The sequence below is a fragment of the Nycticebus coucang genome, chromosome 8 (genome assembly GCF_027406575.1).
Source record: "Nycticebus coucang isolate mNycCou1 chromosome 8, mNycCou1.pri, whole genome shotgun sequence".
In the NCBI taxonomy this organism is placed as follows: Eukaryota; Metazoa; Chordata; class Mammalia; order Primates; family Lorisidae; genus Nycticebus; species Nycticebus coucang.
In genome coordinates, this window is record NC_069787.1 from 41,906,216 (window position 1) to 41,918,886 (window position 12,671).

A 12,671-nucleotide genomic window follows, 5' to 3' on the forward strand; every position below is an offset into this window, starting at 1 on the left:
CAAGTTATCTCTTTCATCTTAGTTAAGTTTTGGTAGTTTGTGGCTTTTGAGGAGAGACTGCTTTAGCAACAGTTTTGCTTACCATGTTCTTTCTTCCTGTTATTTTAAGATTCCCTCTTTTATTTGTTTCCTTTTGTGATCAGAGAATTTCCTTTAGCCATCTTTTTTAGGGGAGGCTATGCTGGTGACAAATTCTTTTTGTTTTCTTTCCTCTGAGTATACTTTGATTTCCTTTTCACTCCTAAAGAATATTTTCCCTGGATACAGGATTCTGGGTTGACAATTCCTTTCATTCAGCACTTCAAAATGTTATGCCAATAGCCGGTGTTATGGCCGGCGCCTGTAATCCCACCTACTTGAGAGGCTGAGACGAGAGGATTGCTGAGCCCAGGAGTTTGAGGTTGCTGTGAGCTATGACACCGTGGCACTCTACCCAGGGTGACAGAGTGAGACTCTGCCTCAAAAAAAAAAAAAGTTATGCCACTTCCTTCTAGCCACCATGGCTTCTGATAAGAACTATCATTCTATTCCCCGCCCCCCCGTTTAGTAAAGTGCCATTTTTTTTCTTGCTGCTTTAAAACCCTTATTGTCTTTACTTTTTTTTTGAGACAGAGTCTCACTATGTCACCCTTGGTAGAGTGCCTGTGGCATCACAGCTCACAGCAACCTCAAACTCTTGGGCTTAAGCGATTCTCTTGCCTCAGCCTCCCACGTAGCTGGGACTACAGGTGCCCACTACAACGCCTGGCTATATTTTGGTTGCAGTTGTCTTTGTTATTTAGCAACAATGACCTGGGCCTGGGCTCGAACCCACCAGCCTCAGTGTATGTGGCTGGCACCCTACTCACTGAGCTATGGGCACCGAGCCTGTCTTTACTTTTTTGAAGTTTGCCTAAGGTGTATCTGATGTGAATTTGGTTTGAGTATAGGGGCTCATCACTGGTGGTTGGGGTGGGGGTTCCAGCTGGATAGAGTGGGGATATTTCATCATTGCCCCTCACAGGACCGCCACTGAAGGCATCAGGGTGGGGGGAGGGTGGCATCCTTATCACAAGACTGTGGTGAAAGTCTGGGCTCCCCATTTGCCTTTGCTGGTGCTGCAGTTTTTCCTGTGGTGTGTGGCTTTGGCTGGAACAGAGCCGTTACTAAGTTTCTTACCCCATGAGGCTGCCTGTCCTTGGTCTTTTGGCTAGACAGAGCAGACTTTTGCTGGCGCTTTTTGTTTTTGTGCCTACCAGCTGTCACCTTCTTCATGTATCTCAGACTCATGAGGCAAATGTAAACCCAAGGACCTCCCTATGGTGTCATTCACTGGGTCCCAGGGTCCCTAGCTGGTCTGCCTTGCTCTCTTTCAGCGTTTCCTTATGTTTGTCTTATACATTATACCCAGGGTTTTTAGTTAGACTTAGCAAGAAGAATTAGGAAAAGTACTTCTATTCCACATTGCCAGAAGTTCAAATTTATTTATTTATATTTGTATGTATTTATGAGATGGGGGGGGAGGGGTTCTCACTCTGTTGCCCAGGCTAGAGTGCAGTGGCATGACCATAGCTCACTATAACCCAATCCTCTGCTCAGCCTCTGGAGCAGCTGGGACTACAGGTGCGCATCCCCACACCCAGGTAATTATTTTTGAGATGAGGTCTCACTATGTTGCCCAGGCTGGTCTCAAACTCCTAGCCACAAGGGATCCTCCAGTTGCAGCCTCCCTGGGATTACAGGCCTGAACCACCAAACCTGGCTTACTATTTTTTGAAAAAGCTTATTATTATGGAGAATCTTAAATGAACACAGATGTGGAAAGAACTGTACAATGAATCCCATGTACCTGTTACTCAGCTTCTATAACTATCAACTCACCACTGGACTTGTTTCACCTTCATTCCCACCTTTTCCCCAGCCCCTTCTAAAGGGGCCTGGAAAATCTTTTTTTTTTTTTTTAATTTCAGATTAGTATGAAGGTGCAGACAATTAGGTTACATTGTTTGCATTTGTTAGGTAGAGTCCAAGTTATAGCTGTGCCTCTCTCCCAAGAGGTATGCCAAATGCCCCTGTATTATGATTGTTAGGTGAGAGCACACCAGTCCTGTATGATTTTGACATAAATCCTAGGACTCACATTTCTCATCCATAACATTTGGGGATACCTTTAAATGATATTTTTAGAATACCCACAATGTCAGTATCACATCAAAAATTTAAAAATAATTCCTTGGGCGGCGCCTGTGACTCAGTGAGTGGGGCGCCAGCCCCATATGCCGAGGGTGGCGGGTTCAAACCCGGCCCCGGCCAAACTGCAACAAAAAAATAGCCAGGCGTTGTGGCGGGCGCCTGTAGTCCCAGCTACTCGGGAAGCTGAGGCAAGAGAATCGCGTAAGCCCAGGAGTTGGAGGTTGCTGTGAGCCGTGTGACGCCACGGCACTCTACCGAGGGCGGTACAGTGAGACTCTGTCTCTACAAAAAAAAAAAAATAATAATAATTCCTTAATATTGTCAAATAATCAGTGTTCAAATTTCCAATTATCTTACAAATTTCATGATTTATTTTTTAATAAAGAATCTAAAGGATCTCTTTCTGTCACCCAGGCTGGAGTCCAGTGCAATCGTAGTTCACTGCAGCCTCCAACTCCTGGACTCAAGTGATCCTTCTCCCTTGGCTTTCCAAGCAGCTGGAACTACAGGCATACACCACCACACCCAGCTAATTTTTCTGATTTTTTTGTAGAGTCAGGATCTCACTATGCTGCTCAGGCTGGTTGAACTCCTTGCCTCAAGCTATATGAGGTACTCCTGCCTCAGCCTCCCAAAGTGCTAGGATTACAGGTGCTTCATGAATTTTTTAACAGTTTGAATAGGATCCAAGTAAGGGTCACATATTATAAATGATTGCTAAGTCTTTTAAGTCTCATTTAATCTCCATATGTCTCTCTATCTCCTCTTTTTCCTTGCCATCAACCAATTAATAATACTGCACTGGGTCGTTGGTTACTATGCTCTGGATTTGTACTAGCTTTCTTTTTTTTTTTTTAGACAGAGTCTTACTATGTCACCCTTGGTAGAGTGCCATGGCGTCACAGCTCATAGCAACCTCAAACTCTTGGGCTTAAGTGATTCTCTTGCCTCAGCCTCCCAAGTAGGTGCCTGCGACAAAGCCCGGCTATTTTTTGTTGTAGTTGTCATTGTTGTTTAGCAGGCCCAGGCCGGATTCAAACCCACCAGCCTCAGTGTATGTGGCCAGTGCCCTCACCACTGAGCTATGGGTGCCAAGCCTGTATCAGCTTTCTAAAAATAATTCAGTTTAAGAAAAAAAATGATGGTAGATTGCTATACAAAAAGATAACCTTCCCACACTGCTAGGTAAGAAATTCAAAATGAAGGGCCAGATGTGGTGGCTCATGTCTATAACCCTAGCACATTAGAAGGCCAAGGCAGTATAAGACCGGCCTAGGCACCATAGCAAGACCCTGACCAAATAAAAAAAAAAAAAAAAAAATTAAGAAAAATATTCAAGAAAAAAAAGAGAGAAAGAAAGCAAAATTCAAAGTTAAGAAAATGCAATTTTAACTCATTTCATCATAGACAAAAACCTAGAAAGAAATACCTTAGACTCTGAAGGAAGGAATGTGCTGGACGGTTGGCAAGTGAGCTCTTAATTTTTATTTTTTACATGTTTTAAATTTACATAATAATCAGGTCATTTAACAAACAGATTTAAACATGCACCTAAAATACCGATAAATACCCCTCCTTTCGGGCGGCGCGTGTGGCTCAGTCGGTAGGGCGCCAGCCCCATATACCGAGGGTGACGGGTTCAAACCTGGCCCCGGCCAAACTGCAACCAAAAAATAGCTGGGCGTTGTGGCGGGCGCCTGTAGTCCCAGCTACTTGGGAGACTGAGGCAAGAGAATCACTTAAGCCCAGGAGTTGGAGGTTGCTGTGAGCTGTGTGAGGCCACGGCACTCTACCGAGGGCAATAAAGTGAGACTCTGTCTCTACAAAAAAAAAAAAAAAAAAATACCCCTCCTTTTGAGTAAGTCTGAGAAACTTACTCTGCAGCTTATCAAAGGCCTGGGCTTGGGTGTGTCTCCCCTGGCTGACCATGACTGGTTAGGAGGCTGAGCCACAGCCCCACACTCCAAACTCCTGTAGTTATGCTTACAGTGCAGAGACAACTGGTCTATTGATTACTCATATCAAATGGTGCTTAAGGCTTGCGATGCAATAAATGCTTCATGCAGAACACAGGTTTAGAAAAAGCTGCCTAACTAGAGAATGAATAGATGCTTTCAACATATCTCAAACCTGCAAGAGTGCCCCCCACAGGATTTGTTTGTGGCTGGAGGTCCACCTCACCCCAGCCCTCTCTCCTTTCAACCTACTGCAGCTAAGCAAGTGAGGGCTCTGTGCTTGGATCTACAATGCTAAATGGCTGGCAACTGGAATCTATGAAATATCCAAAAGACAAAACAAAACAAACCTCCCGATTCTTATAGAAACTAGAGATGAAAAACTCTCTCTTCCTGGGGTCAGGTGATAGAAATGAAGCAACATGGCCACATGGCAGAGAGGGGCCATAATAGTCCTGGCTTTCATCTCACCACAGGACAAGGATAACGTCTCACAGTCCCTCTCATGTGGCTTCACACTGTCACTTCAAATAAGCATTTTATCTTCCTACTTAAAAAGGAAGAAAATAAGTCAAAAAGGAATTACCATATGAGCCAGCAATTCCACTTCTATGTATACACCCAAAAGACTTGAAAGCAGGGACCTAGATACTTATATATCCACGTTCGTAGCAGCAATTATTCACAATAGCTAAACAGTAGAAGCAACCCAAATGTCTATCAACAGATGAATAGGTCTTTTTGCTAATAGCCATTAGAAAACAAAAACAGATGACTGGGTGAACGAAATCTGTTATATATATGACAGAATATTATTTAGCCATGAAAAAACGAAATTTTGACACTTGCTATAACATGGACAATATATATGCTAAATGTAGTGAGCAAGACAAAAAAGACAGATTATATGTTATCATTCTATGGGGCACCCAGAAATAGGCAATTTATTAAAGACAGATGGGAGGGGAGAATGCAGAGTTATTGTTTAATGAATATGGAGTCTCCATTTGGAAAAGTTGAAAAAATTCTAGAGATGAATGGTGGTGATGGTTGTACAACATTGTGGAGGTACGAATGCCACAGAATTGTACACTTAAAAATGGTTAAAATGGTGAATTTTATGATATGTACATTTCCCCACAATAAAAAAATATAAAAATACACATACACACATATAAATATAAAGGGGGGGAAGGGTGTGTTTCCTTCACAAGCCCACAATTCTTACAAAGAGCCAGATGAAGGAAATGGCAATGACCAGCCACATTCCTGAATCACAGCAAGTGGTCATTTTTTTGGAAAACAGCCCTACAAAAGGAAACCGTCTCACATTAACAATGGGGAAACTGGATAGCCAGCGATAAGGTTATTACAAACAAGCATTTTATGTCTTGATTAGATTCAGTCCATTTGACCAAATTTGTTGACAAGAGATTTATTTGGAGGTTTGCAACTTTTTTTGCCATTAAGGAAGCATAATCTTTAAAATCAGAGATTCCTCATTGCAGCCACCACCCTTGCTTTTCAGGCAGGCATGGACATGCCAGAGGTCTTCAAACAAAGTCCACGGTCCCTATACAACACCAGTGATTGCACAGATCCCACTTCATTGCAAACAGAACCTCAAGTTCCAAGTGGGTTTGTCCCAGAACTATCAGGGTGTCTACTGGCCCCCATATCAAAAAAGACAGACTGGAAGACCCAAAACCAAGATTGAGAACAGTGCATGGTCAGCATCACTTCCCTGGCCATGTGTCATCTTAAAACTAAGCTGATTATCAAGCAAGGAAATGCTATATTCAAAGGGAATACATGTGGGATAGGCATCCCTCAAGACATATACCCTGTACTCTTCAGAAAGTCAATGCCATTAAAAAAAAGTTGGGGAAAATTATTCTGCATTTAAAGAGTCTAAAGAGAAGTAACAAACAAACCTAGAAAGTGAAATTTAATCAGACCTTGGTTTGTAAAACTACTACACAAGAAAATCTTAGGACAATAGGAAAATGTGAATACCAATTGGAATTAGATGATATGAAATTATTATTAATTTTCTTCTGTATGATAATTAGCATTGTGGTTATATAAGAGGATATCTTACTCTGAGAAGAGGCTTACTGATATACTCTAATGTCACCATCCCTGCAATTTACTGTCACCAAATAATTCCACAATCACACACACTCTCACACATGTGCACATACACAAAGGGCAAGAGAAAATTATTAAATTAGAATGGTTAACAACTGTCAATTCTGGGAGAGGATGTATAGGATATTGTATGTGTATAAATGTTATCCCAATGGTGATAACATTTTCTTGATTATGAAAGTCAAGAAAGGAAGTAGGTATACTGTCTCACACTGTAATTCTAGCACTTTGAAGGGCCAATGCAAGAGGTTCACTGAGGCCAGGAGTTCAACACCAGTCTAGGCAACAGAGTAAGAACCCCCTCTATAAAAAATAAAAAATTAGCTGGATATGGTGGCATGTGGTACTTGTGGGGCTGAGGTAAGAGGAACCCTTGACCCCAGGAATTCGAGGCTATAGTGAGCTATGATCGGGGCACTGTACTCTAGGCTGGCTGACAGAGTGAGACCCTATCCTAAATTTTTGTTTTTGTTTTTGAGACAGAGCCTCAAGCTGTCACCCTGGGTAGAGTGCCATGACATCATAGCTCACAGCAACCTCCAACTCCTAGGCTTAAGTGATTCTCTTGCCTCAGCCTCCCAAGTAGCTGGGACTACAGGCACCTGCCACAATGCCTGGCTATTTTTTGGTTGCAGCCATCACTGTTGTTTGGCGGCCCCCAGGCTGGATCCGAACCTGGAGACCCTATCCTAAAGAAAAAAAGAAAGGGAAAGGGAACAGGAAACAGAAGGAAAAAAAGAAAAATAAAATACATTTCTTCTCATCCCCATAAAAAAAGAGAAAAGTTCTATCTAGCTGTGCTGAGTTTTACCAGAAACCACATTATGAAACCATGTAACTAAGTTTTCTTCAAAAAGCTAGTGTGCTTGAAGTTATGTGCCAATCAACACCACATGCCTCCAAATAGCTTCAACCCACTATAATGTTTAGAGCAGAATGGTGTCCCGCAGTTGCTTCAGAGTCATAAACAGGATGCCTTGGCAAGGAAGTATCTACCAGGGGTTCACAATAGCTCCCACTTCTGGAAATCTGAGGCAGAAGGAGAAATGAATCAGCAGCCAGATGATCCAGCTCCAGGGCTCTCCTCAGCACTGACTGTGGTGTCTGAGGCCCCCTTACCCATTCACCCTGTGGCCCAGGCCTCTGATTCCTCTTCTGAAAATTGGAGCAACAGCCCTTTCTCAGTCCCAGGGTTACTACACTAAAACTACAACATAACAAACTTGTTCTCTGTCACAGGAAAGCAAAGCGTGTTTTGTTGTTTGTTATTTGTTTGTTTGTTTGAGATGGGGCCTCACTTTGTTCTCCCAGGATGGAGCGCTGTGGCACGGTCATAGCACACTGCAGCCCCCAACTCCTGGGCTCAAGCAATCCTCCTGTCTCCAAAGTGCTGGGATTACAGGTGTGAACTACCACACCCAACCCAGAAGCAGTTCTTAAAACAACAAGATTCACGAGAGAGCAGGACGTCCGGCTTCCAGCTCGGAACTTTAGTACTGTCAGCAACCAAAGAGAGAATTAAATATGGGTGATATTGAGAAAGGCAAGAAGATTTTTGTTCAGAACTGTGCCCAGTGCCATACTGTGGAAAAGGGAGGCAAGCACAAGACTGGGCCAAATCTCCACGGTCTCTTTGGGAGGAAGACAGGTCAGGCTGCTGGCTTCTCTTACACAGATGCCCATAAGAACAAAGGCATAACCTGGGGAGAGGATACACTGATGGAGTATTTGGAGAATCCCAAGAAGTACATCCCTGGAACAAAAATGATCTTCGCTGGCATTAAGAAGAAGGGAGAAAGGGCAGACTTGATAGCTAATCTCAAAAAAGCTACAAATGAGTAATAGATGGCCATTGCCTTATTTATTACAAAAGAGAAATATCTCACGGCTTTTTTTCTGTGTACCGTAATTTGATTGGTCTCATTTACCAGAATTCAGATCATGAATGAGCGACAGAATATTTTTGTTGGACAGTCCCGGTTTAACTAAGACTGGCTTGTGGTTAAATGAATATGGTCGGTTTTTTGGATTTGGATTCCAGTTCAGTAAATGCTATCACTGTTTTCCATTTCTAAAGATATGTTCAGATTTAATTAGCGATGTTTACCTTTTCACGAAGATAGTAAATTGCCATCCCAAAGCCTACTGAAGATTGGTTTTATATTAAGATTTATATAACTGATTATATGAACATATTTAAATACTGGGGAAATCCCCCTCACTGTCTCAGAACCAAGCAAGACTCACTGATGTTTTAATTGGTGTCCATTAGCCTGTTAAAGGTGAGGGCTGGAGAGAGGGTAGCAATGTTTACTTTGTACTTTTGATCTTTATTATGCCAATCTAATTTCCCTGGGTCTACTAAAATGCTGCCTTTTATTTATTGAAAGGCATTTTAGTGTGGTTTATGTGTAATGTCAAATAAAAAATATTTAACATTTATTTTATAGACAATCTATAAGGTCATGCTTTTAAAAGTCAATATGTCAAGAAATGGCAAATTAAACTCTTGAATTATTTACTACCTAAGTCAGGTTAAGTTATAATTTGGGATTGTCTTTCAGCAGCTCTTCAGAAACACATAAAACTGTGTAACAACTATATGCGTGTGATTAGTAATGGTGCTTTTGCCAACTCATTACATGGATTAAAATAGAGATATAGACAGATTTTAAAATTATGTGTGATCATAACATAATTAAAAACAAAAATCACAGAAAAAAAAAACAACAAGATTCACAAGGCACAATAAGATGGTCATACATAAAAAGTGACAAAGGAGACTTGGGGTATGTTTAGAAATTAAACCTATACATTCTTGATTCTGAGAAGATTCCTCCTGAAGCCTCATAATAATCTCCAACACCAGAGGACAAGTCTCAAATCAACAGGACCAGCACTTACCTTTGCCGTAGGCCCTGGCTTTCTTCGGGTTGAGTTTGGGTTTAAGAGGAGCCCCCGGCTTGAGCTTGGCTTTGGGGAACTGGGACAGGTAAGTCATAACCGAGTGCTCATCCACATCTGGGTGAATAATTTCTTCAGGAGTGATGACCTAAATGGATGAACACCCAGAACACATGACTTGGCAACTACTGAAGTTCTTGTAACTGTCTCTTAAAACAAGCACTACAAATATTAAGAAATGAATCAGCTTCTCAGTATGTAAAATTACATTAAGCCGATACATCAAGATCAGTGTTTTTTAACCTTTTAGAGGCCTCTTTGGAAGCTGGGGAACCTGTTCCAGAAAATACACCATGTAATCCCAAAGGTTTGTTTCCCCTCCCCCAAGTCTACTAACTCCCACGTTAAAGTTCCCAGAAAGGATAAAGGGATGAGCTATAGCAAGTCAGGAAGAAGAAACAAGCACACGTTAGATTAGAGTATATTACAAAAACCCACCAATTAACTGGCGTTTTCTTTTGCTCTCATATATCCATGGGCTGTATCTCTATTAACTCTCCTAAAACTCTATTAATACTAATAAAACAACTAAAATTAAAAAAAGATAAACACATATTAGATATTTGGTCTTAATTTATTAGGAGCCATTAAAAAAATAGACAGGGGTTGGATTTTTCCTGATAATTTAGTTTACAAGAAAGATTAGGCCCACACTGGACAGGTGACCTCCCTGAAGGTGTCACTGCCTCAGTTTCCTCACTTGGTCAAGTCCTAAACAGCACTCAAAGTCCTCCCTGCCTCCAATAAAGGGCTAAGGAGGTAAAGTCCACTTCCTTGTATGATCAGAAGACTGTCTCATGAGCCAGGTTAACTAACCACAATGAACAACAGATGCACCCCACTTCCCTCTCCCAAACCACTCTGCTGATTAGCCCGCAGGAACAGAATAGCTACTTGGGTTTGAACAGTCACCTTCAATACATTCTATAAAAAGTAGGGTGTGTGCTGATTTGGAATTTCTTCTAGGCAGCTCCTTCAACAATTTTTACCATGCCAACATCACATGAATGTCAAAAGGAGATGGTTTTAGGTTTACGCAGAGATGAAAAACATACCACACCACTTCCTGAGAGTGGATGAGCCAAGAAACGGGCCATGTAGCAGAGACAGACTCCAAAACCAAACCAAAGAATAGGCGTGTTTTTCTACCTTCTGAGGAATCCTGTTACAAAATACACTGAACTCAGCTCTGAACACCAACTCAGACCTCAAGGGAGCCTATAGCAAAGGCATAAATCCCACAGCACTGAAAACCCTTGACCAGGGTTTTCAACATGGGACTGAGAATGCTAACTGTTAGGGGGAGTTTTTAGAAGGAACACATTAGTTTCCCTGCCTGCTAGGAAGACTAGCCTCAACTAGGCAACATGCCTACTGCAGATGATATCCACGATATATTCGATTTCTGAGTGCTCATGTTATATTCCTGTATAATAGGATCATGGGCATTGCAAATTCTTCCACAATTTGCATTAATGGTCAGTTATTCTGCTTTATATTTTTTCTACAGTTCTAAGCCCTCTGACTTTTCTAAGATAATATGTTGAAATTACCTTTTTCTATAGAGATTAAAACATCGTCAAATACTAGCAATTTCTTCCGGCTCAACCTAACAGGGTTCATATTTGTAGTCTGGGAGTTAGTCTTCAAAATATTTGGAACAGAGGATAGTGCCTGTGGCTCAGTGAGTAGGGGGCTGGCCCCATCTACTGAGGGTTGGCCCCAGCCAAACTGCAACAAAAAAATAGTTGGGCGTTGTGGCGGGCGCCTGTAGTCCCAGCTACTTGGGAGGCTGAGGCATTAGAATCATCTAAGACTAAGAGCTAGAGGTTGCTGTGAGCTGTGACGTCATAGCACTCTACTGATGGCAACAAAGAAAGACTCTGTCTCTAAATATATATTTGGAGAATACTAGAAAATTTGCTAGCCTGTGACAAAAGAAGAATGACAAAGATTCTTTAGCTGGATGCAGCGGCTCCTGCCTGTAATCCCAGAACTTTGGGAGGGCAACATAGGAGGATTGCTTAAGGCCAAGAGTTTGAAACCAGCCAGGCAACATAGTGAGACCCCATCTTTACAAGAAGAAATAAAAAAAAAAAAAATTAGCCAGATGTGGTAGCACGTGCCTGCAGTCCTAGCTACTTGAGAGCCTGAGACAAGAGAATGGCTTGAACCCAGAAGTTTGATGCTGCCATGAGCCATGATCGTACCACTGCACTCCAGCCTGGACAACAGAATCAGACAACTCTATCTCAACGACAACAGACTTTTGGATGATCTACAAGCACCTAAGTCAATGAGAACATATTATTACGGGCATAATGAGGAACATGGGAGTACACCACGGACAGTGCTCTTTGAAGTTTAATGCCAAGGTCAGAGTGCCTGCCTGACCTAGAAAGGCAAGCACAGAGTCACAGAACAAGCCAGTGGGCGGGGGTGGCCTCCTGGGCCCCGGCACGCTGGCATGTACCTGCGGGACGCCCAGCCAGTCGTCTGCCTGCTGCATGGCTTCTCGTGCGTTATCCACGGGCTTGCGTGGGTCCCATGACTCCCAGTCTGGGCACAGACCTGTCAACAGAACACAAAAAATCTTTTAGCATTAGCTGCCCAAAGAGATTAAAGCAAACCATGTGCCTAAATCAAACCTATTTGTTCTCTTAATTCTGAGAATAATTTCTGCCAAAAATCTCAATGAGTTATTTATTTAGTGGGCAAAAAGTATCACAGACGAGCATGCCAGGGTGGAAGCTAACCCACACTGGCTGAGACTTCTACCGTAGGCGCTATCTTCTTGCATTAAGATAGGAATTATCCCTTCCTTAAAAGTGTGGCATTGACAAATAAACACGGCTTACAAAAAGCCTGGTGCCTTCTACAGGAGAAATTATTTTGACCCTATTCCAGGATTTATCTTTAAAAATCTGAGCTAGCATTCTGTGTGATGCAAAAATCTACTTGCTCAAAGGCACAAACCTAGAATTCTCTTAAGAGCCCTGATAAGCACAAAAAGTACAGAACTGCCGTAAAAATTCCCAGGTTTAAATTGGAATGAAGTACCCTAAAATGTGTCTTTAGATGGAAGTAAGGGAGAGGAACTAGGAAAATGAACTACTATGGCTCCTTGATCTACTTCTGGAAGACACTGGCTCTCAAGGAAGAGTGAGGCCTTGAGCCAGCTTCCTTCCTCACCCACCTGACACCAGCTAGTCTGCTTCACGCGTGTTAGGAACTACCAGCTTCCTGAATCCTAACGTGCCCAGCACAGACGGAACACTCTGTCAACGGAAAGTATGATTAATAGAGTAGTTCTTATTTAAGTTCACAAATTTGCGTGCCATCCTTGTGTAGTGGCCGTGCTAATCTTCTCTGTATCCTTCTAATTTTAGCATATGTGCTGCCAAAGAGAGCATTAGAGTAGATTTCTTA

At 42.2% G+C, this 12,671-nt stretch overlaps 2 protein-coding genes and 1 non-coding gene across 4 annotated transcripts in view; 1 reads left to right on the forward strand and 2 right to left on the reverse strand.

Annotated features, from left to right (window-relative positions):
- Positions 1 to 12,671, reverse strand: part of FLNB (filamin B) — a 158,223-nt gene that overhangs the window by 77,801 nt on the left and 67,751 nt on the right. For both annotated transcript variants that reach the window (XM_053600205.1, XM_053600206.1), the window contains exons 3-4: positions 11,716 to 11,813; positions 9,183 to 9,330 (exon numbers count right to left, since the gene is read on the reverse strand). In XM_053600205.1, coding sequence (XP_053456180.1) covers positions 9,183 to 9,330; positions 11,716 to 11,813 — 246 coding nt within the window. The remainder of the gene's footprint in view (positions 1 to 9,182; positions 9,331 to 11,715; positions 11,814 to 12,671) is intronic.
- Positions 7,556 to 8,313, forward strand: LOC128592313 (cytochrome c, somatic-like). The gene has a single exon (XM_053600231.1). It carries the CDS (start codon positions 7,803 to 7,805, stop codon positions 8,118 to 8,120), a length of 318 nt encoding a protein of 105 aa, XP_053456206.1. The 5' UTR covers positions 7,556 to 7,802; the 3' UTR covers positions 8,121 to 8,313.
- On the reverse strand, positions 12,549 to 12,655 carry LOC128592930 (U6 spliceosomal RNA). Its single transcript, XR_008382138.1, has one exon. It is a non-coding gene; the product is annotated as a U6 spliceosomal RNA (small nuclear RNA).